This window comes from Hypanus sabinus, chromosome 4 (genome assembly GCF_030144855.1).
Source record: "Hypanus sabinus isolate sHypSab1 chromosome 4, sHypSab1.hap1, whole genome shotgun sequence".
NCBI classification, from domain to species: domain Eukaryota; kingdom Metazoa; phylum Chordata; class Chondrichthyes; order Myliobatiformes; family Dasyatidae; genus Hypanus; species Hypanus sabinus.
In genome coordinates this window covers 166,089,177-166,114,523 of record NC_082709.1, presented here as the reverse complement: position 1 = coordinate 166,114,523, position 25,347 = coordinate 166,089,177, and the positions used below count along the sequence as shown (strand labels likewise).

At 40.3% G+C, this 25,347-nt stretch overlaps 1 protein-coding gene across 1 annotated transcript in view; it reads left to right on the top strand.

The window, feature by feature from the left end:
- The window catches only part of LOC132393455 (transmembrane protein 50B), a 79,770-nt gene that overhangs the window by 53,301 nt on the left and 1,122 nt on the right, over nucleotides 1-25,347 (top strand). The window contains exons 3-6 of the mRNA XM_059968707.1: nucleotides 9,821-9,933; nucleotides 10,589-10,656; nucleotides 19,768-19,860; nucleotides 23,540-23,597. Of these exons, the coding sequence (XP_059824690.1) occupies nucleotides 9,821-9,933; nucleotides 10,589-10,656; nucleotides 19,768-19,860; nucleotides 23,540-23,597 (332 nt within the window). The remainder of the gene's footprint in view (nucleotides 1-9,820; nucleotides 9,934-10,588; nucleotides 10,657-19,767; nucleotides 19,861-23,539; nucleotides 23,598-25,347) is intronic.

Sequence of the window (25,347 nt, the reverse complement as noted above, 5' to 3'; positions counted from 1 at the left end):
CACCGGACTATAATTTCCTGCTTTACTTTTAGAGCCTTTCTTAAACAGTGGAACAACATTGTCTATCTTCCAATCCTCCTCTACCTCTCCTGTCACTAAGGATGATTTAAATATCTCTGCAAGGGCCCTAGCTATTTCCGTATTTGCCTCCCACAAGGTCTAAGGTAACACCTTGACGTGCCCTGGGGACTTATCCACTCTATTTTGCCTCAGGACAGCAAGCACACCCTCCTCTGTAATCTGTAGAGTCCATGAAGTTACTGCCATTTTGCCTCACCGTATCTGTCTCCTGAACAAATACAGATGCAAAAAATTCATTTAAGATCTCCCCCATCTCTTTCAGTTCCACATTCCGATTTTCCAGAGGACCAATTTTGTCCCTTGCCATCCTTTTGCTTTTAATGTATCTGTAGAATCCCTTGGGATTCTCCCTCCCCTTGTCTGCTATGCCAACCTCATGCCTTCTTTTAGCCCTCCTGATTGCTTTCTTAAGTGTTCTCTTGCATTTCTTGTACTCCATAAGCAGCTCATTTGTTCCTACCTGCCTTTTCCTGCTAGGCACCTCTTTTTTTTGTAACCAGGGCCTCAATATCTCTTGAAAACCAAGGTTCTCTAAACCTTTTATCTTCATCATTTATTCTGACAGGCACACGCGAGCATTGCGCTCTAAAAATTTCACTTTTAAAGACCTCCCACTTACCAAGTACACCTTTGCCTGAAAACAGGCAAATTTTTCCCAATCCGCACTTGCCTGATACCATCAAAATTGGCCTTTCTCCAATTTACAATCTCGCAGCTCACAGATCAAGCATACCTTTTTGCATATTTACTTTGAAACTAATGGCATTGTGGTTACCAGAAGCAAAGTGTTCACCAGCACAAATTTGTGTTTCTTGCCCTGCCTCATTCCCTAATGGCAGATGAAGTATCGCTCATTGATACTTCTACATTCTGATTAAGGAAGCTTTCCTGATGACATTTGACAAAATCTACCCCATCTAGTCTTTTTACAATATGGGAGTTCCAGTCAATATGTGGAAAGTTAAAATCACCTACTTTCACAACCTAATGTTTCTTGCAGCACTCTGCGATCTCTGCAAATTTGCTCCTCTAAATCCCACAGAGTGTTGGGTGATCTGTGATATTGCCCCATTAATGTGGTCATGCCTTTCTTATTCGTTAGTTCCACTCATAACGCCTCACTAGATGGGTCCTCCAGTCTGCCTGACTGAACACTGTCGTGATATTTTCTCTAACTAGTATCGCCACTCCTACGCCGATAATCCCTCCCGCTCTGCCGCGTACAAATCAACGGAACCCCAGAATATTGAGCTGACAGCCATGCCCCTCCTGCAGCCATGTCTCACTAATGACTTCAATATCATAATTCCAGGTGTTGAGCCATGTTCTGAGCTCATCTGCTTTTCCTACGGTATTTCTTGCATTGCACCCTTGCAGCTCAGGATCTTAGTCACACTATGCTCAACCTTTTGATTCCTGACTTTGAGGTTTTAACAACATTGGTCCCCACAACTCCACAACCATTCCACAGTGTTGAGGATGCAAGTTGCCCTTCTGTACAGGTCCCACCTTCCCTGGAAGAGGGCCCAATAATCCAAAAATCTGCTGCGCTCCCTCTTGGACCACCTCCTTAACCACATGCTGAACTGTATAACCTTCCTATTTCTGCCCTCACTAGTACATGGCATGGGTATCAAAATACTGCTCAAACAAAACTAGAAAAGAAATTCTTCAGAGAAAAATTGGTTTGGGCAGAAGATGGTGACAAGTGCACACGTTGAGACATGGATTAAAATTGTTTTATTATCCATGGAGTAGCTTCACAATAGCCATGTGAGGTTACTGTTGAATATTGGCAGATTATTTGAACATGTGGAAATTTTACCATTGTTGTTACGAACCCCGTAACTGGGTCACTTACCAGCAAAGATAGAGAGGCCCGTTGAAGTCTGATGGTACTATTTTTAAAAGTCTTTATTTATAAAGGGGCACAAAAATAAGATTAATACAGGCATTCAGATAAAATACGTCGTCAATACTCAATCTAAAAAACGTGGGTATAATAATAATCATCAATTAAGCAATAGCTCTATTGATTGTCTAGGGCAGGGGTCAGCAACCTTTACCACTGAAAGAGCCACTTGGACCCGTTTCCCACAGAAAAGAAAACACTGGGAGCCGCAAAACCCGTTTGACATTTAAAATGAAATAACACTGCATACAACGTTTTTTTTGCCTTTATGCTATGTATAAACAAACTATAATGTGTTGCATTTATGAAATTGATGAACTCCTGCAGAGAAAACGAAATTACATTTCTGCATGCAACAAAAACATTTTGAACTCCGAAAAAAAGACATTGGGTTGAAGGTTACTTTTAACTAAAATACTCAATGTCTATTTGAGTTCTTCTTGTATTTATGAAAAACGCTGAACTTAAATTTTCCGCCAGCAGCAAACCAAAAATAACATCAGCCAGCTGTCAACCTGAAAAATAAAAGGACTATTTCACTAAACAATGAAAAAATATGAATATTCCTAAAATAATAGGCAATTAAAATATGTATCATACTTGGTTAATGGGATTTCTGCTCCTGGACCTCAGCGCACAGCATCTGCACATCAGGGCTGTATGACATCACCTTCATCTTTACACAGAATCGCAAGCTGTCATCTGTGAGGTGTGCACGATGTTTGTTTTTAATAAAGTTCATGTTGGAGAACACCTGCTCACATACATATGTGGATCCAAAGATCGACAGGACTCCAAGCGCATACTTTTTAATGTTTACATAAATGTCGGGGATAGCATTCCATGTTTCGAACACAAGTTTGTCCGGTTTAGGGAGGTTTTCATTATCACTCCATTTGTGATTCTGAGCAAGAACGGCCTTCTGACGGGCAACATCTTCAAGGTCTGCTGTCAAGCGTCTAAACTTGGACACCCATATGTCTTTGTCGGCTATTTCGGCCAGTTCCATCTCAAGATCAGGTTTACTCACACCTGCCAATGCAGTCGTATTCAGTAGAGATGAATCGATGCTTGGGGGAGTGACCGGGAAGGATAATGTGTTTTTTTTCCTCTCTGAACTCACAGAAGCGTTTCCCAAACGATGTTTGCATTGCGATGATTGCAGAATGTAAATACTCCGAATTTATCATGTCGTGACCTTGTTTGAACTCTCTCAAATTGGGGAAGTGAGACAAAGTGCCTTTCTGTCAATCTCTGGCAAGCACTGTCAACTTGCGCTCGAATGCCAAAACATCCTCCAACATGTGTAGGGCTGTACGTCCTTTCCCCTGAAGAGCTGTGTTCAGCGTGTTCAGGTGCGCTGTCGTGTCTACCATGAAGTGTAGCTTTTCCAGCCCTTTGCTGCCCAGGAAAGTTTTCACTTCTTCCAGACACGCGACAAAGCGTTTCAGCACCTCCCCTCTGGACAGCCACCGGACTTTGTTGTGCAGCAGGAGATCAGAATATGCGCTTTCCAGCTCGTCCAGTAACAAACGGAATTGACGGTGATTTAAACTTTTTGCCATTATTTTATTGACAATCTGAATGACAACATCCATTACTTCTGTGCATTCCGGAGGAAATGTTTGAGTGCACAGTGCCTCTTGGTGCAAGATGCAGTGAAAAATCAGCAGCTTTCTGTCCAGCGACTTCTGCAGAAAAGCCATAATTCCCTTGTGCGTTCCCGTCATATTCGGTGCCCCCATCAGTAGCTACTGACACCAGGTGGGTTTATTCCTTTGGCTCTTAAACAATTCAAGACAGCCTCACAGATGTCCGCCCCCCGTGTTTGGTCTTTTAGAGGTATCAACTCAATCAGTTCTTCCCGTGGCCCGGCAGAGTTTACATACCGGCAGAACAACGCTATTTGTTCAATATCACCTTTGTCTTTAGACTCGTCACAGGCAATCGAGTAGGCCACAGCTGAATTGATGTCTTTAATTTGCTGTCTTGTGATGTCTTCTGCCATTTTTATGGTTCTGTCTTTGACAGTCTTTACAGAGAGGGGCATATCCCTGATTTTCTGCACAATTTCACTCTTGTTTTTAAAGTCCGTGAATAGATGTTCTGAAATCTTAATGAAAGATTCTTTTATATATTCACCATCTGTAAACTGCTTCCCGTGCCTGACTATTTCCTAAGCGGCAATATAACTAGCGTATGTCGTTGGTTTTCCGGACTTCATCCATTGCTTGAAATGATTTTTGCTCAGATCAACCTTCCGCATCAGTTCCGATACGGCTTTTTTTCTCTCATCTCCATCCGGATATTTTTGAGCAAAGGCTGCGTGTTTATTCTAGAAATGCTTTGCAACATTTGACTTTTTGTTGTTTGCTAGTTTCTCATTGCATATTAAGCATACCGGTAAACCAGTCTCGTCAGCAGTGAAAGCAAATGAATCTGTCCACGTATCATTAAACGTTCTGTTTTCTTCAGTCACTTTTCTTTTTTTTAGAATTCTCCATAGTTGGCCTACCTTGGATCGAAAAATTAAAGAAATCGCGCACTGACGGGTGTCAGGTATTGGCAGTGGTGACGTATATTAATAGCGATAAAAACACGTTGTAGCGGTGTGCTCACGCAGTCAGTAAACTGCAGTCGAATAACTTTATTCGAACTAAACAGCCTTGCTTTTAAGCCTCCCTCAACCTGGCCCCCATGGGCGCGGATGCTGCAAAAGACCAATTATTTCCCAAAGCAACAGGGAGCCGCAGCACAGAGGTAAAAGAGCCGCATGTGGCTCCGGAGCCGCGGGTTGCCGACCCCCGGTCTAGGGGATATTGTATTGTCTGATGGAAAGATAAAAGTCACTGTCCTTTCAAGTTGCAGCTTTTGGGTTTAAGAGAGATGGTTTTAAACTTGCCCGGGACTTTTATGAGGCCAATCCTTTGAGTCGGGGGGAGTTGGTTCCCCGTTGTTAGTTCCAAGTCGTTTTCCGCGGTACCAGCCACCAGCCCCCAGGCCAGGGAACTGAACGGACGTGGCTTCCTTCAAATGGCTTCCCGGTATTGCGGGATCGCGAGCGTTTCTTCTGGTGCGTCTGAAAGGGGGTGTTCCCCCAGACCCTCTTTTATACTTCCTCACAGGGTCTCAGATGTCAATCAGGTTGGGATGATGCAATCCCTCTCTCAACCAGCCCACTTTGCCCGAGGGCTTGCACGTAGCATAGTCCCCCAATCCACAAACATTGTCTCCAGGAGACAATGGCCATGTCTCTCTCATTTCCTGGGTCCTCTGACCCAACCCAATAATGCTCTTGCGATTCTCACAAAGGAGGGGGCTCCCCCGTCCCTTCGGCCTCTCAGAGCTGTGGTGCATTCATAACAATAGCTAAATGCATTCTTCTGAATTATTTTTTTTAAGCTAGGGGTTGTTGGATAATAGTGTGAGCAATAATTCCATGAGTTCTCTCATTTCTTCTCACAACCTGAGAACTAAGGGGTTGATCCCAGTTATTGTCAGAGTTTAAAATATTGACTGAGCCCAAATCCCTCCAGCTGTTTTGCTCCATTTATCTCACAGCACCAGCACTCTGACTTCAATCTCAATAGTGCTGTACATGAGAAGTTTATTTTCTCTGTGACCATGTGATATCCTTTTGCGTGTGTCCTCCTCTGAGTTTGTTTAATGTTTTGAAGTTACAAAACATAACACTGGCAACAAGGTATTTTTAAAACAAACCCAGAACAGCTATTGACCTTTTGAAGCGCAGCGAGACATTTGAACCAAAAAAGCCGCTGAGTAGAAACACACAGCCCCAGCATGTGCAGACTGTCAAGTTTTTTTTTAAAAAAGGCAGTAAATGGAGGAATTCACAGGTTCATAAAGAGTGAGTACTGGATGATAATAATCGTAATGCAAAAATGGCTGGCTGTGTTGGAAAAATTGACATGTTTGATTACACTGAAGATAACAGAAATTTGTTTATATATCATAATGAACTAATTCAACAATACTTTGAAGCAAGTGAAATAACTGAAGTAAAATGAGTACAAATTTTGCTAAGTCATTGGGCTTAAAGGCATATAGTTTGCTTCAAAGTTTAACTACTCCCACCAAACCAGCAGAAATGAACTTTGCTGAAATTGTCAAAGTAGTGTAGGAATGTGCAGAACCAAAGGCATTGTTGATTGCAGAATGCTTTAGATTTTGTAAGTAGAAGTAAAAGGATGAGGAGTCCATTTCAGTGTATGTCGCTGAATTGAAGCGATTGTCTAAACATTGTCATTTTGATAATGGGCTTATTGATACACTAGGAGATCATTTAGTTTGTGGAATCTTTCAAGAAAGCATTCAAACAGTTCCCAACTGAAGCAGAGCTCACAGTTGAAGCACCAGTTGAAATCACTGTTTCAATGGAAACTGCAGACAACTGAGTTGCAGTCAGGACTGAAAGTGAATGTGAACAAAATTGCAATGTCTGAATAGAAACCAGACATGCTGAACAAATCGTGTTACTGTTGTGGCTGGTTTGTGCAGATTTAAAGATGAAACTTGCAGTAAATGCAACAAAGTAGGGCACATACAAAGAGCATGTTGGGCTGACAAAAAAATAAATGGACAGCACAGGGAAAAGAAAGCTTTAAAAAGTCAAGTTACAGTTTCGAAAGGAGCACTGATCTGCATGCTGCTGATGAAAAGCTATGTAGTCTTGAAATTTCCAGTGTGAAAAGCAATATGTCTTGCATCAGAATTGAATGGCAAATTAATTAAAATGAAATTAGATACTGGTTCAGCTGTTTCAGTCATTCCACAAAATGAGTTTGAACGACATTGCAAAGGTGCTAAACTGAAGCCTGCAAATATCCTTACTAAGAACTTGTGTTGGAGAAAACGTAACTCCCGTGGGAATGATTTTCGTGTCAGTGAAATCCAACAACCAACAAGCCACATTGAGCAGGTTAAAAACAGGATGGCCAGCATTGTGGGGCATGATTGGCTGAGACAAGTACAACTTGATTGGAGATCCATCCACCATTTGCATGCCACATCCCTTACAATAAAGTCATTCTAAAGGTAATCAAGAAGGATGTTGGATGATGTTACAACTGTCTCCATGCCAGGCTCCATGAACTGTTGCCCAGCAGAGGGCAAACAGCTGTTGATGCCAACTTCTACACCTCTGGTTGGAAAGCATATTGGACCAAGGAAGGATCTTGCTTCTCAGAGAAATCATGGAAGTGACAAAAGCAGTTGTCCGACTACAATAGCTTTTGTAGGAAATGTGGCTTGGTTCTAAGCTGGCAAAGAGTTCAAGAAGCCTCAGGAAAGTTGCAAGCATCCAATTTTTGTGAGCATAAAGAAGTGGAATCTACTCTGCGTGCATTAAGGTTGCTGCATGAACTTCAAGTGGGAGACAAAAAGCTGCTTGTAAAAGTAGATGCAAAGACCAAAACCCAGCTGGATGAATGGAAGGCCAAAAAAGAAAGGAATCAATAGAGATATGAAAACAGGGTTCATCAGATGATTTTGTAGATGCTGAAACCAAAAGCAAAGATCAGATAGAAAAGGGAGCAGTGAACTAAATGCACCTTCCCAAGATCAAGGTGCACAAACTAGAACGAAGAATAAGAGTGGGAATGAGAGAGAGAAGCTAGGACTGGGACAGAAGCAAGGATCGAGATAGATCCAGAGAGAAAAGCTGAGCAAAGGAGAAGGTAGGTGTCAGGAGATGTCAGAACCACCACATATGGTGCTAACACACCACAGCAAATTCCTAATACATATATATGGGGTATATGTCTATGCCCACTTTGAAAGCGAGAATACAACTACAGCTGTGAAGATCCCTGCAGCACCTGATGACCCTGTGATCTCCGTCTCAGAGGCCAATGTTAGGCTGTCTTTAAAGAGAAGGAACCCTCGCAAGGTGGAAGGTCCTGATGGAGTATCTGGTAAGGCTCTGAAAACCTGTTCCAACCAACTGGTGGGAGTATTCAAGGACATTTTCAACCTCTCACTGCTATGGGCAGAAGTGCCCACTTGCTTCAAAAAGACAATATTTATACCAGTGCCTAAGAAGAATAATATGGGCTGCCTTAATGACTATTGCCTGGTAGCCCTCACATCAACAGTGATGAAATGCTTTGAGAGGTTGGTCATGAGTACACTGAACACCTGCCTCAGCAAGGACCTGGACCCATTGCAATTTGCCTATCGCCACAATAGGTCAACAGCAGACGCATTCTCAATGTGCTCCACACAGCTTTAGACCACCTGGACAACACAAACACCTATGTCAGGATGCTGTTCATTGACTATAGCTCAGCATTTAATACCATCAGTCCCACAACCCTGAGTGAGAAGTTGCAGAACCTGGACCTCTGTACCTCAATCTGCAATTGGATCCTCGGCTTCCTAACTGGAAAACCACAATCTGTACAGATTGCTGATAATATATCCTCCTCTCTGACAATCAACACTGGTGCACCTCAGGGGTGTGTGCTCAGCCCACTGCTCTACTGTCTATATACACATGACTGTGTGGCTAGGCATAGCTCAAATACCATCTATAAATTTGCTGACCAGATATGCCAACTAGTGGAGTGGTGCCACAGCAACAACCTGGCACTCAATGTCAGTAAGACGAAAGAGCTGATTGTGGACTTCAGGAAGGGTAAGATGAAGGAACACATACCAATCCTCATAGAGGGATCAGAAGTGGGGAGAGTGAGCAGCTTCAACTTCCTGGGTGTCAGGATCTCTGAGGATCTAACCTGGTCTCAACATATTGATGTAGTTATAAAGAAGGCAAGACAGAAGCTATACTTATTGGGAGTTTGAAGAGATTTGGCATGTCAACAAATACACTCAAAAACTTCTATAGTTGTACCATGGAGAGCATTCTGATAGGATGCATCACTATCTGGTACAGAGGGGCTACTGCACAGGACTGAAAGAAGCAGCAGAAGGTTGTAAATCTAGTCAGCACCATCTTGGGTACTAGCCTACAAAGTACCCAGGACATCTTCAAGGAGCGGTGCCTCAGAAAGGCAGCATCCGTTATTAATGATCTCCAGCACCCAGGGTGTGCCCTTTTCTCACTGTTGCCATCAGGTAGGAGGTACAGAAGCCTGAAGGCACACACTCAGCGATTCAGGAACAGCTTCTTCCTCTCCACCATCTGATTCCTGAATGGCCATTGAATCTTTGGACACTACCTCACTTATTTTTGAATATACTGTATTTCTGTTTTTGCACATTTTTAAAAATCTATTCATTATAAGTAATTGACTTACTTGTTTATTTATTATTTATTTTATTTGATTTTTTTTCTCTCTGCTAGATTATGTATTATGTTGAACTGCTGCTGCTAAGTTAACAAATTTCAGTGATAATAAACCTGATTATGATAAAGTTGACACACAAAATGCTGTTGGAACACAGCAGGCCTGATGAAGGGTCTCGGCCCGAAACGTTGACTGTACTTCTTCCTATAGATGCTGCCTGACCTGCTGTGTTCCACCAGCATTTTGTGTGTTTTGCTTGAATTTCCAGCATCTGCAGATTTTCTCGTGTTTTTGATAAAGTTGATCCTTATTCAGTAAACCAGCATAGATTTAATGGGCAAAATGGTTCATGAGGAAATATTTCAAACCCAACAACAGAACATATATATGAACACTATATTTACCACTGAGATTTAGGCTAATAACTTTAAACTGCCCTTGCCATTTTACACAATGTTAAAGGTTCTGGGATAAGATTACAATTGGTGCCATCTACCTGGCTTGGGACAATGAGTATAATTTATGTGTGCAGATCTCTTAATGCACTTTTTTGTTGTAGTTCTTCACAGGTTGGTGGATAATCATAGATGCTGCAGTTGTTTACCCAACAAATAAAGACATGAACCATGCTTTTCACACATGTGGCGTTATGTCAACTATAGCTTTCTTCATGTAAGTTCCTGTTGAAATACTCTGTTTTTGATTGATTGTTGATTTAGCTTTCAACATGTGCTATATGAAGTTTATTAATAGGTTAAGGTCATCATAAAGAGTCTTGGCCCAAAACATCTACTGTTTATTGCCCTCAATAGATGCTGCATGATCTGCTGGGTTCCTACAACATACTGCTGTGGATTTCCAGTGTCTGCAGAATCTCAAGTTTATCAGAATCAGAATCAGACTTTAATCGCCAAGTACCTGTACACATACAAGGAATTTACTTCTGGCAGATGTTGTCTCTCTGCTCATAACAGATGATAAATATAAATGAAAATATAGATTATATTATGACCACAGTACTGTACTAGTGTCAGTTGCGACTTGTAGCAATGCTGGCACTTCAGAGTCAGAAGTTTATGTGTATAAAACACACGCCAGGAAATGTGCAAAAAGTTCACATTACCATGTTGGTGTTACAAGTGTAACCTTTAAATTCTGAGCTTATTTCTGGACCATTGGTTCATACTCCTGGATTAATCACTTTGCTGTCTTAACTCTCAATCTAGTAATGCAGGTTGCCTAAGTTGTGACAATATAGATTGCAAATGTCTATGTTCCAATTTATCATTGCATTCCACATTTATAATAAAACTTGTTCCCAATTTAGGATCAATGCTGTGTCTAATGGGCAGGTCCGAGGTGATGGATACAGTGAAGGCTGCTTGGGAAGGACAGGTATGGCTGTTCAACGCTTTATTTTAGTGGTTACTGTATCTTGAACATTAAAAAATAAAATTACCCCACAGTGACATGGCAACAGAATCCCTGTTACATTGCAAATGGGTAACCAGGTTCATTACACAAGCTGCGTAGCTAATTTTATTGCAAAGAAACTGTTAAGGCAATAGTATGTAGCCCCTGGGTCGCCTCAGGCTCACTCAGCTCGCTTCCGTCTGAGGGGAGCAGACTTCGGCCCCGCCAAACTGGATAAACAGCTTGTGTGGATGCTGTGTGATGTCCCCACCCTGCCAAGTAACCGACAGTACACAATATGCGATTAAATGGTTGCACTTTATAGAGATTACTAAAACTAAGTGATTAATAACGATACAGTATATATGAAGGAAAAGAAAATAAAGAAGAAGCGCCAAACTTATCAAAGTCCAAACCACTTCATGCACAGCCATTGGAGCTCAATTAACAAAGTCTTCTGGCCACCATTCAATTCCCTCAGACCTCCTCAACTCGCAGCTCAGGACCACCTGAAGTGATCAACCAAGCGCATCTATCCTCGCCGAACCTCCAGGCCACGGAACCCCGCTCGGGTCCATTCTGTTGCCCAGCTTACAGCATCGCGCCCTCTCTCTCTCACCCCCTCACGCCGACTCCCTAAAAGCCCGCCAACACTAACTTACATACTCAGAAGAGAGAAAATAACATTAATCCCGATTGGTTAACAAATGAATACAATTCTCGTTATCAGTAAATTCTAAACCCAGACAAACTGCAAGAGAAAGCACTTATCATAACAAAGAAGTATTCCTACTTTTAACAAAACAAAGAAGCCATTTTGATTAACATGTGCAGTAACAAAGAAAGAGAAGAAACCCCCTTACAAGTATATTTGAAAGCCTGATCTCACTTGGGAATAAAAAGAAAAGTCAAGAGATCAAGAATTATATATCTGCTTCCATAGATGGCCCGTTTTGCTCTACAGTTCACTGAAGATACTAAACTGAGGTGATGTTTTTGTTTCTCCCAGTGGATTGGTGAGAAAGGGAGTGATGAATGATTAACATTTTTCAAAACTGTTTAAAAATATTATGTCCAAAGAAATTACTTGTGAACTGGAAAAAGTAATGTATTTAGAACAGAGATGAGGAGGAATTCCTTTTGCCAGATGGTGGTGAATCTCTGGAATTCACTGCCACGGATGATTGTGAAGGCCAACTCGTTGGGTATATTTAAAGTGGAGATTGGTATTCACTTAATTAGTAACGGTATCAAAGGTTACGGTGAGAAGTCAGGTGAATGGTGTTGAGAGAGAAAATAAATCAACCATGATGGAATGATAGGGCACACTCGATGGGCTGAATAGCCTAATTCTGCTCTTATGGTTTGTGAGGAAAGAGTACCGAGATCCTAAAAAGAGAAAAATATATCAAAAAGTGAAAACTATTTGCATTTTGCATAGGTGCAGAATGATTGAAAATATTTTTTTTAAATAACTTCAGCACCTGGTTCAATTTTTTTTTGTGAGCAGTTCTCATGAAATGAGACTGAAGCTTAAAAACAGTGCATCTATATTTAGGGGAAAAAAGAGTGTTCATCTCATCAATTCTGAAACTAGACAGTGCAGTTTGATGCATTGATCTTGCACCTCTGGGCAGATAAGTAGAACATTTATCTCTTATAACATATGATAACATCACTTGTGAGTGGTTAAAAATTAAGATTTTTCCTGTACTCAATTTTAAGATACATTGAAAGTAAGTTATTTTTGTTAACCTCTGAGAAAATCACAGCTTTTGTTTTCTTTTGCTAAGTTATTTTGCAAGTTAATTTCCCATCAAATCCTCCAAACCATGTGTAGGAGCTGATACCAATGTTGAATGATTTCTAATTCAGTAACTCTAACCTGCATTTCAATGCATTAAGCACAATGTGTTGCACTGAAAAACTGTGGTAAGTAGGAGATCAATACAGCCAATATTCCTGGTAGAGTGCTCAGAGGATGTGCAGACCAGTTAGCAGATGTTCTTACTGACATCTTCAACATCTCCCTGAGCAGCGCCACCTTTCCAACGTGCTTCAAGGCCGCCACCATCGTCCTCGTGCCGAAGAGGTCTTCAGTGTCCTGCCTCAGTGACTACCATCCCGTTGCACTCACATCCATCATCATGAAGTGTTTCGAGAGGCTCGTCATGAGGCACATCAAGATCCTGCTGCCCCCTGCAGTTTGCGTACCATCCCAACCGCTCAACAGATGACGCCATTGCCATCACCCTCCATCTGTCCCTAACCCACCTAGACAAAAAGGACACGTACGTTCGAATGCTGTTCATAGACTTCAGTTCAGCATTCAACACAATCATTCCTTAGAAACTGATTGGAAAGCTGAGCCTACTGGGCCTGAACACCTCCCTCTGCAACTGGGTCCTAGACTTCCTGAATGGGAGACCTCAGTCAGTCCGGATCAGAGGCAGCATCTCCAACACCATCACATTGAGCACGGGGGCCCCTCAGGGCTGTATGCTCAGTCCACTGCTGTTCACTCTGCTGACCCATGACTGTGCTGCAACACACAGCTCGAACCACATCATCAAGTTCGCCGATGACACGACCGTGGTGGGTCTCATCATCAAGAATGACGAGTCAGCTTACAGAGAGGAGGTGCAGCGGCTAATGGACTGGTGCAAAGCCAACAACCTGTCTCTGAATGTGAACAAAACAAAAGAGATGGTTGTTGACTTCAGGAGGGCACGGAGCGACCACTCCCCACTGAACATTGTCGGCTCCTCGGTAGAGATCGTTAAGAGCACCAAATTTCTTGGAGTTCACCTGACGGAGAATCTCACCTGGTCCCTCAACAGCTCCATACCAAAAAAAGCCCAGCAGCGTTTCTACTTTCTGCAAAGACTGAGGAAAGTCCATCTCCCACCCCCCATTCTCATCACATTCTACAGGGGTTGTATTGAGAGCATCCTGAGTAGCTGCATCACTGCCTGGTTTGGAAATTGCACCATCTCGGATCGCAAGACCCTGCAGCGGATAGTGAGATCAGCTGAGAAGATCATCAGGGTCTCTCTTCCCACCATTACAGATATTTACTCTACATGCTGCATCCACAAAGCAAACAGCATGATGAAGGACCCCACGCACTCCTCATACAAACTCTTCTCCCTCCTGCCATCTGGGAAAAGGCAGCGAAACATTCAGGCTCTCATGACCAGATTATGTAACAGTTTCTTCCCCCAAGCCATCAGATTCCTCAATACCCAGAGCCTGGGCTGACACCAACTTACTGCCCTCTACCATGCCTATTGTTTATTATTTATTGTAATGCCTGCACTGTTTTGTGCACTTTATGCAGCTCTGGGTAGGTCTATAGTCTAGTGTTTTTTTTCTGTGTTTTTTTTAACGTAGTTCAGTGTAGTTTTTGTACTGTTTCATGTAGCACCATGGTCCTGAAAAATGTTGTCTCATTTTTACTATGTACTGTACCAGCAATTATGGTCGAAATGACAATAAAAAGTGACTTGACTTGACTTGATCAAAGAAAGAAGTGTAAAGGGGATTAGAGTTTGAAGTGCGGGGAAGGTAACTAGTTTGGATGGAGCTCATAGGAACAAATCACTTTCTGTACCCCTGTGCCCTGCTGGTTTTCTGGAACCAGAAACTACTTTTTCTTTTTTTACTCCCGAGTGTTTCCTTGCAAAGGGTAGAGTTTACAGACTAGCTTGATCCTGTTCTTGCATAACAAACATGTAAGTAAATTTTGAACAAGATTTACTGTAAGAACAATCACACGTGACTTCATCTGTTCCTGTGGTTAAAAATCAACAAGTGAAACAGCAGGTCAAAAATTTAATCTTCCTGGTAATTTTGCTCTTATATTGTGTAATATTTTCACTGATGGGAATTATAATAGCTTTACCTGTTAGTCATTCATCTCTCTTGAAATAATTTTCCCTGCTCCACGATTGAAGAGTGATGGCACACCTATTGTAGAGGTATTTACTTGCAATAGGAATTCAAACAAATATTAATGTGAGTAGAAAATGTACAGATCGGCACTTAGTTGATTCCACTTTGAAATCAAAGCCAGAGTACCATCAAGTGATGATTCGGAGAATATTGATTTTAGGCCATAAGACTCAGGTTATTCAGTCCATCAAGTATGTTCAGCTGTTCCATCATGGCTGATTTATTACCCCTCTCAACCACATTCTTCTGTCTTATCCTTGTAACCTTTGATATCCTTATAAATCAAGAACCTATCAACCTCTGATTTAAATATATCCAGTGACTTGGCCTCTGTAAACTTAAATTTGCCAGACCAAATAACCACACCACAAACAGTTCTTTACTTTATCCTCTCACCAGTTTATTTGTTCGAACTCAGCCAGCGAGAAGCTCGGAGCCAGGCATCAGGGAGACAGAATACCCCTCTCTCTCTCTCTCTGGCGGCTCGTGATGAGCTTCTGTCTAACATGCAGAAACGTTACAATTTATCGAACTAGGAAGCAAAGAGCACTTAGAGAAACTGGGATTCTTCACCAGGTGTGTTGGAGCAAAACTTACTTAGATAAGAGAGTCACTTATCTAAGGGAGTCAGTTACTCCCTTTCGTTAGAAACAAGGAGGGAGCTTAGTTCAGTGGTGCGAAACTGTGAGACATGGTGTGTGGACTCAGCCCTCATTGTCGTTCCCAAAGGGACAGCTGTGAGCTGTTAATCGAAACAATTTGAAGGCAGATTCCTTAGCAAAGGACAACCTCTTCACACTGTCCAGAACAGACCACACACAAGCTGGCACTTAATTTTAACCCGTTATTTACAAGAATCCAAGTATCATTTCTTATGTCCCTCGATTCCCTTAAAACTTCATCACCTCCGCTGCCATCTGTAATGAATTCCACAGATTCACCACTATTTGGCTAAAAGTTCTCATTATTTGTTAGATGTTTTAAAATACAAATCTGTCAGTATCTGGAAAGAGGAATGTTTTAATGTGATGACTGGTTTACATTTGAGATTTGGGCCATTCTGTTCTTAAAGGTTGACCAATATGTATATTTTTATCACACCCTAAAGCAACTTCTTTTCAACTGGGTTGTGTACCCCAGCTGCTTCTCTGTATTTTACTGTGGTATGAATGACCCATGTACATAATGTTTCTCCTAAAATAAACTATCACTGATGTTTGTATGGGACAGTAACAATATGTGCATTTAACTTTTCTCCCCTAAATTGCCAGATTTAATTATTACTGTTCAACCGTCAGATTACTGAACCTATGGACTTAATTTTTAAGACTCCATACGTATGTTCTTTATATTTTTGTATTTGCACAGATTATCTTCTTTTCAACATTGGTTGCTTGTCAGTCTTTGTTTCATTTTTCATTGATTCTATGTTTATTTGTTTGTTCTAATGTCTGCAAGAAAATGAACCTCAAGGTAGTATATGGTGACTTACACATACAGTGCTTTGATAATAAATTTACTATGAACTTCAGACTTTGAACATTACACAGGCCTGTTTTCTTGAAATCTATAGCAACTACCATCAAATACGAAGGCAGTCACCAGGAATTTGCCACTTTCATCAAGAGTTAGACGTTCACAACGTCCATTCAATTTCACCTTTAACACCCAATTCTTGCAATTCATGTTGCAACTAGTATTACATTGATTTGAAGATTGCTTTGTTTCAGCTGTACACCATGAATGCTAGTGACATGGACATTGATTATATGAAGTGAAAGCATTTGAGTGTTTTCCTTAATGTTACCACAAAATATACATGTTATCATCATTCAATAGATAGAAGAATTCCTACTTTGCTAATGAGGTGAGGAAAAATACTTGTGCATTTACAGTACAACTCTTGACAATCTGCTGTTCAATTGTTTGGATGGTTCAGCATCTGGCTTATATGGTGATGATTGTAATTTTCACTCACCTGGGCCCCTGCTCCTTCACTCCTTCCTAATCATCCTATTGCTGATCCTACATTTCCTATACCAGTTCCCCGTTCCCAGTTCCCACATTGTTCTTTTCAAAAACTTACTGGTTCACTGAAGTGTTACTGTGTAATGTCTTTTACAGAAGTGAATTACAAGCATGCTGAAGTGCACTAAAGCCTCTTGAAGTCTTGTATTTACACCTCAAGCACAGCCCCTTCCACTTTGCAACTGTGCTTCTCACAATGACCACTCCTGAGGACAGCTGAGAGTCAAATCTAATGTGGGTTCAGTATTTCACTTAAGACAGATTGGTTAATAACTGCAGATTCCCTTCCCTAAAAATTATATTGAACCGGATTGGAACTGCTGATTGTGTTTATTTGGTGCTGCCTTTCTGGTGTTGTTATATGTAGCTGTTCTTAATTTGGCATTGGTTTCATCTGTTTCAAGAATTACTAGTTCCACACTGTAGATAATGGCCTCCAGTTTTCTTACATTTTGCTGTTTTAAAGCTTTTTGCCTTCCATTGATTGTTCTATCAATTTTTAAGTCCTATTTGCACAGACTTCATGTTCTTTAACTTGGCCTGATCTTTATTCTGTTCCTGAGCAAATTTAAAGAATGCTGGACTATAAGCAGCTCAGATATATCACATCACAGTATATATTCGTGTTTGAATTGAAATGATTACATTAGGTGTAGATGGTGGATTTGATTTCTAGGAATTTGCAACAGGATATGACTCAAATTTCCAAGTAGATTATCCACAACTAGCCCAAACAAAACAAAAGCCACTTGTCTCCTTTCAATTGTTATTGTAATTGTTTTCAATTGTAAAAGTTATGGTGTATAATTATTAAAAATTCATAAAAATCATGCTAGAAATACATAAATTATAGTCAGTGAAATATAATTTTTAAAAAAGTATATACAGAGACTGGCACCTAGCCAACTATTTGGATAAATTAATCTGAACTGGCCACAAAAACACTATAGCTGTAAGATTAAGTCAGAGTCTGGGTATCCTAACTTCTGCTATCCCAAGACCTTTTCCTCCATCTGCAAGTCTGCAATTAGAAGTGTGGGAATATTCTTCAGTTCCCAACGCCTTTCAAGAAAGTTGATACTATTTATCTGTTTGAATGATGCTGTACAAAATGGGGAAAAAAGACTGCATAACAAGATATTAGTGCAAAAGAAAAGACACACAATCCATGGTAGTGCAAGAGGCAGTTTATAGTGCTTTGTTGCTGAGGTAGGATATGGGTTGTGCAGATCGATTCAAGAACTTGATGCTTGTAGGAAAGTAGTAGCTCCTGAAACTAAGGGTCTTGGCCGAAAACATCGACAGTGCTTCTCCCTATAGATGCTGCCTGGCCTGCTGTGTTCCACCAGCATTTTGTGTGTGTAGGTAGAACTTCAGATGTTTGTGTACCTTTTGCCTGACGACAAAAGCAAAAAAGAACACAGCCTGGATGATGGGGGTCCTTAATGATAAATTGTGCCTTGAGGCCACACTTCCTCTAGATGCTGTCAGTGGTGGTGCCTATGAATGGGCTGAGGGCATTTGAAGGTGGGCAGTAAATTCTGGCTTTGCAAACAATGGCCAGATCCCAGAATGACTTTTTTAAAATTAAAATAGCCCCTCTAATTCATTTGAAACATTCACTGCTTCACCAGACAAGCATGCCAGTGAAATTATCCATATTATAAATTATTGTGGTTTCTGCTAGAGCATCTTTAAAAGAAGAATGGAACTGTGAATTTGACCGTTAATGTGATTTGAGAGCAGATGAATCTGTGGCTGTCTGGGGCAAAAAGGATGTGGTTTTCAAAAACTTATGGCATGTGCTTATGGCAGCAACAGATTTGTCACTGCTTACAGACCAGTTTTAATGATAACAGATAAGTGCTTTCCCAGAGTACAGATGTACCCATTCATGGAAGAGTAACTATTTGGAAAGATGCATGAAGCAAGTGATCTAAATAAATATACATCACTTTGATTAATTTGTTCAGATGGCAATTTTTTAATGCCTTTCATTTTAGAAAGTGTATTTACATTTTAAACAGTGCATTGGTTTAAATGAAGACAACTTTGAGAAGTAAATAAAGATGTTTATTCTGGTGTTGATCTGAGTTTCTTGCGAGGCTGTAACACTCTTCTAACTTCCAGCTGTATCTTCTTCATCCGTAACTGTTAACTTTTTAAATTTTCCACAATTCTATTTTGCTCCCTCCTCTGCCCATTCATTTCTGAAATGAGCTTCCTTTCTACCCTTGGCCTTGATCCTACAAGATCTCTGTTAAATTGCTCTTGAGGGCTGTGTTACTAAATTAGCCTGATCCTTTTACTCTGTTCTAGTTACTGTCTGTCAGTTTCAAACGTTTGTGTTCTCTTCACCAAAGCCCCCTAAGAATTCTACCTTTCCATTCACCATTGACACAGCTAAAATACACTGTGACATGTTCCCTGTTGAGATAGAGACAAAACGTTTGTGGCTTAAGTTAGGAAGTCACCAGTATCTCTCCTTCCTTCAAAACCTGTTCCGTGGATGATTCTTTCACTTCATTCACATTCCTTTGTTAGAATCTGTCCTTTTCATTATCTTCCTGCATTCACAACTATCTGCTGCCCTCCCAAATCTACCTCCAGAACTCTACAGCTATATATTGATTGAATAAATTCTGTCTTTTCATTGTTCAGCCATTCCAGTTTTGTCCAAATGTTCTCCAGCCTTTGGGAAAGTTTATATAGGTAATTTCACCCTAACCATGGACTTTTTACTCTCCTCCCATCCGGTAGGCGCTACAGGAGCTTCCACTCCCGCACCAGCAGGCACAGGAAGAGCTTCTTCCCTGAGGCTGTGACTCTGCTGACCCTCACATCACAGCACAAAGCAGTATAACACCCATATTGTACTGTCTCAATACTTTTATATTTGTGTGCTGCAGCACTTTATATTCACAGTTATTTTGTAAAGAACACTATTCTTTGCATTTCTGGTCAGATGCTAACTTCATTTCATTGGCTTTGTGGCCTTTACTCGCCACAATGACAATAAAGTTTAATCTAATCTAATTTGTTCAAACAGTGAGAGTAAATGCAGCCCTGTAAATGATTTTTGTACTGATTTTTTACATTTTTTTTCTACAGGTGCAAGAATCTGGCTTTTCATTGGCTTCATGTTGATGTTTGGATCTCTCATAGCTTCTATGTGGATCCTATTTGGGGCATACGTTGTACCAAGTAAGTTTTTTTTTGGTCCTATAAATTGATAATTAACTTTTTAGGTTGAGGTTGTGCAACCCTTATCCAAGATGCTTGGTGCCGCAAGTGTTCCAGATCTTTTTGAAATTTGAATTATTTGCATCTATATAATGAGCTACCTTGGAGATGGGACCCAAGTCTAAACATGAAATCCATTTACACTACATGTACAGCTTGTACATATACCCTGAAAGTAGTTTTGTATAATATTTTCAATAACTTTTTGCATGAAGCAATAATGTATACATTAAACCAGGGGTGGCCAACCTTTTACATTCCATGCGTCAATTTTTTCATGCACGAGTTCAGATGTGCCATACAACTCTTGTACCCCATTCAATTCTTGTACCCCCACTCAATTCTTGTAAAAATATGTTAATATAGACATATTTAGCATTTTTACATATGTTAATTTAATATAAAAACAAGATAAACATTACTTACCTTAATGATACTTTTAACAAATATATTTTGTCTTATTTTGATTTCTTCCTTTTTCTTAATCACATATTCTTTCCGTAACTCAGACCCAAGCACTAGCTTCAGTTTTCCTCCTATTTCAGTCTGATGTTGTGTTTTATAGTGTCTATTAAGATCATGTCTTCTATTATGTGAGAAAGTGTTTTCATAAACAACGCACAATGGTTTTCCTGGCGGACCCACTATAAATAAGAACTCATTTTCCCCACAGTTCATTGAATTCACGCTTACTATCACTTCCTGCTTTTCTTTTGTACTGTGATGGGTAACTGAATGTAAAAACAAGGCTTAATTTTCGAAAAAGTACAAAACTGCAAATGTTCACAAAGGACGAACAAAGCACAACTCCGTAGCGCATGAGTGTCAGTTGTAAACTGACTGGCAAAAACCTGCAAACAAGCATCAAATGTGTATGAACAGTTATGAAACGACTTCAGAATATAAGTCCTTCTTTCCCAGTTTGACTCATTGAATGTTTTTTTAAAATTGGAAACAAATTAATGTGGAAGAAGATAACTTTCGCCAAAAGATGTGCACAAAATAAAAAAATCGCTAAAAATAATTGTTAAGTTTTAGATTTATTCTCAATAAAACCCATTTGTAGCTCTAAGCTACTTGAATTCCTATTACAGGTTTTTTTCTAGAAATCGGTTTTTGGTTAATACTTTTTGCATGAGTAGGCTTACTTTTTTATTATTATCACTGGGGTGCAATGCGCCACTTCTGGCGCATGTGCCACAGGTTAGCCAAGCCTGCATTAAACCATCAGAAAGGTAAGCTATCACTACTTTGGCCGCCCAGGTGGACAGCCAGTGGCTGTTTGGCAATGCCATCCTTCCCTACTCTGAATTTATGTGTTACCAGTAAGCAGTCATTATCTTACACTTGTTCATCACATATATGTACTGATGCAGCATGTCAGATTTCCATTAGTGATGATCTTGGCCAACTCATCAATGAATTTGTCTGCTGCTTTGTGGTCTGCAGACACTTTATTACTACAAAGATTTAGAAATTTAATGCTGTGTCTTTTAAATTTCTGCAATCAGCCTGCTGAATATTCACAATTACCTTCAATTTTCAGTTAACCGTGATAGATCTTGGTTTCATGACTAAACGGCGTATGTTCACCCCAGTGATGAATCCACTCTTTCAGTTCTGATTGAGATGTTCATTTTTCATTTTATGTAATGTTTCTATATACTTCATTAACTACTATCTGTTAACTAATATATATGAGGTCACTTCACCAAACTGTGGTGCACAGAGATCTGTGCATTGCCTAGGAACTTTCCCCACACACTGTGGGATTTTCCATTTGTGACATCCTGCCAGTGCTCAAAAAAAAAATTTGGGTTTTGGAGTTTTTAAGATTTTGGATAAGGGTTGCTAAATCTGTATTGCTTTTGCTATTGTTTAGCTGAACATTGCAGTTTTATTTACATTAATAATTGTGCTTTAAATTGCATCTCAACAGATTTACTGCATGTGAAAAACATTGAGAAGAACAATGTCGCTCATTTAGTATTTTGTATGAGCCCAATTCCCTCAGATAATAGGACTGGCAGTTTATCTCCAAACTTCTTGTGGCCTTCAACGGATGGATAAAGGATAACAATTGTTCTTTTTCGTTTAGTGTCGAAACAAAGCAGGAAGGTTAGCTTAACTGTGGCTAACAAGGAGAATTATTAGGTCTAAGGAAGAGCTATATGAAGTGGCCTAGAAAGCAGCAAACCAAAGGACTGGGAAAAGAAGAACCAAGAGATTAATTTTAAAGTGGGGGGGAGGAAGTGAGTTGAAGGTAAACTTGCAAGGAACATTAATAACTTACTGTAAAAGTTCCTATTAATATGTAAGCGGAGTACATATATAAAGACAAATGTAAACTTCTTACACACAGAAATGGGAAATTATGGGGTACAGAGGAGTGGCAGCACAGTTGAACAAATTCCTTGGTTCAGTCTCCACAAAGGAGTATACAATTAACCCAGAATTATTGGGGAATCTATAATCTCGTGAAATGGAGTAATTGAAGTGAATCTGTCTTAGCAGTGAAGTTATGTTAGGAAAGTTGATGGGATTGAAAACCAGTAAATCTCCCCAGTCAATAGAGTGCATCCTAGAACATGTAAACAGCCCCAGAAAATTGAGGATGTGTTAATAGGTCATTTCCAACATTTTTTTGGACATCACATGAGTTCCAATGAATCAGAAGTTAGCAAATGTACTCTCCATTTTTAAAAATGGAGAAGCTTAGTATTGGTCGGTTAGCCTAACATTGGTAGTGGAGAAATGCCAAAGTCTGTTATTAAAAAAATTGTGGGTGTAGTAAACTGTAATGGATGAGGGTAAATCTGTAGACATTTGGCCTTTCAGAGGGCTTTAACAAGTTTGAACCTAAGGGAATGGAGTGAAAAATTAAAACTTGTAGTGGGATGAGGACAGAGAACTAGTTTGTGGACAGGAAAGAGGTCACTTTCTGAATGGCAAGCAATGACTAATGATGCATTGCTGCAGGGTTCGATACTAGAACTGTGCTATTCACAATGTCTGTCAGTGATTTAATGGGGGTGTTGTATGTGAATCTCCCAAATGTGCTAAGAGTTCAAAGATGGGAGTAGGTGTGAACTGAGGGAAGAATGTAAAATTTGAACAGGTTGAATGGGTGGGGAAAATACTTGGTAGATGGAGTAATATAAGGTTAAAAGTGAGTTTCAGGATTTGGATCCAGTGAGAATAAGTGAATATTTCCACTTTATAATATTAGTTAACTGGTGGGAACTTGCATGTGAGGTTCATTTGTACCAGTCACTTTTCTAGGTGGTGAGTTTGAAAGTGTTATCCAAGAAGCATTTATTCTTGGGTGAAAATCTGAAGTGAATTGTCCCACTTGAGGTAAAATCTTCATTTCCGAGGAAGTACACAGCATGACTTGATAAGATTTTGTTCAATTATACATAAACAGGAAGTGCTTACAAGTGGTTGAGTGAAATCTTCAAATGCAAGTGAGCATTTTCAGCATCACTTGCTTTTGTGGTTAATTGCTTTACCAGACATCAAGACAAGCAACAATTCCTGCTGTAATTTATTAGAATTGTTTAATCAGAATCTGTGCCATCTAACTTTTCCATTTAAATTGATATATTTTTGTGCTAATTTTCATGTTCATTTGTTACAGAGGCTAACGTTTATCCAGGCCTGGCTGTTTTCTTTCAGAATGCACTAATATTTTTTAGGTAAGCAAATCATTTCATTTGGCAAATGCAGCTACTGTGCAGATTCTTGGAAAGTTTAAGAATTCTATACACATCCTCCCATATACTTTAACTCATCTCTAGATTACTTATAATGCCTAATACAATGTAAATAGTTGTTGTACTGTATTGTTTAGGGAATAATGACAAGAAAAAAAGTCTGTACATGTTCAGTACAGGCGCAACCATCGTAGCTCTTCTGGGAACGCTGATGCCGCCTCGGCATCAGCCGATCCCGATTCTCCCGTGATCTTTAAGTTCTTGAGGCTGTAGCACTTTACATAGCTAGCCAGCCATCCCTTACTAGCTTTAAACTCCTTCCTCTCGCTCACAACACAAGTGGCGAACGAACAAGACGTGAGGTGAGCAATGCTCAAACAATGAGTAATACTTTTAATCGTCTCTAGATTACAGTACTTATAATACCTAATACAATGGAAATGCTATGTGAATAGTTGTTACACTGTCTTGTTTAGGGAATAAGGATGCTTTGGAGGAGGCTCAATAATACTAAAGTCAGGATCTGTGGAGGTTAAGGGAGGAGGACCACTTTGGCAAGCGACATGCCACTTTGCAAAAGATCTAAGATTTCTACTTTCTGGGCAGGAGATAGCACTTTACATTCCCTCTTAGCCTTTGAGGAATTGCTTTGACCACTTAATTGCCTTTTAGGAGCCATTTTTTCACAGAAACAAAGTAGCGAACAAACGAGATGCGAGGTGAACAATGCTCAAACAACGAGTGCTGGAGAGAGAACTTCTGGGTTTTCCCGATCCGCAGATGGTTGAATCCAGGCATGCGGAACCCGCCGACTGTATTGTTTTTCCAAGATCAAAATAAGTGAAGGCAATGAGGGGTCTCCTTGGATCTTTAGAAGATCATGAGGGACATAGATAAGGTGAATGGTCACAGTCTTTTTTCCCAGGAAAGAGGAATCTAAAGCCAGAGGGCATGGGCTTCAGTTGAAGTGGACAAGTTTTTCCACACAGAGGTTGGTGGGTACATGGAGCAAGCTGGCAGGTGCAGTAGTAGAGGGATGATGAATCTGAATGTTTGAACAAATACATGGAAAGGAAAGGCCTAGAGGGATATGAGCTAAAGGTAGGCGAATGGGACAAGCTCAAACTGATAATTGGGTCATTTGGTGTCAGATTATAGACTACCCGGGCAGAATATAAGGCGTTGTTACTCTAGGTTGCATTTAGCCTCACAATGACAGTAGGGAAGGCTGAGGCCAAACATGCCAGTTTGAGAATGGGGAGGAGAATTAAAATGGCTAATAATTGAGAACATGAAAATTCGAATTCTGTCACTTCTGGTAAACTGCTCCCCCTCTTCGCTTTCCTCCAGAACTACCCGCACTTGCCCCAGATCCCATCTTCTTGTTTATTTCCCCCTCCAGCCACACCATCTACTCTGCCCACCTCCATCCCTTGATTCTATGCTCCACCTTCCTCAATAGGATTCTATTACCTTCAGCCCTCTGTCACCTCCACCTGTCATATTCCAGCTTTTGTTGTCATTTCCATAAGACATAAGAACAGAATTAGGCCATTAGGTCTGTTGAATCTGCTTCACAATTTAATCATGACTTGATCCTTCTGTCTTCTCTCTGTAATCTTTGACACCAGTACTAATCAAGGACCTATCAATCTCTGCTTTAAATATACCCAATGACTTGGCCTCCACGGCTCTCAATGGCAATGAATTCCACAGATTCACCATCCTCTAG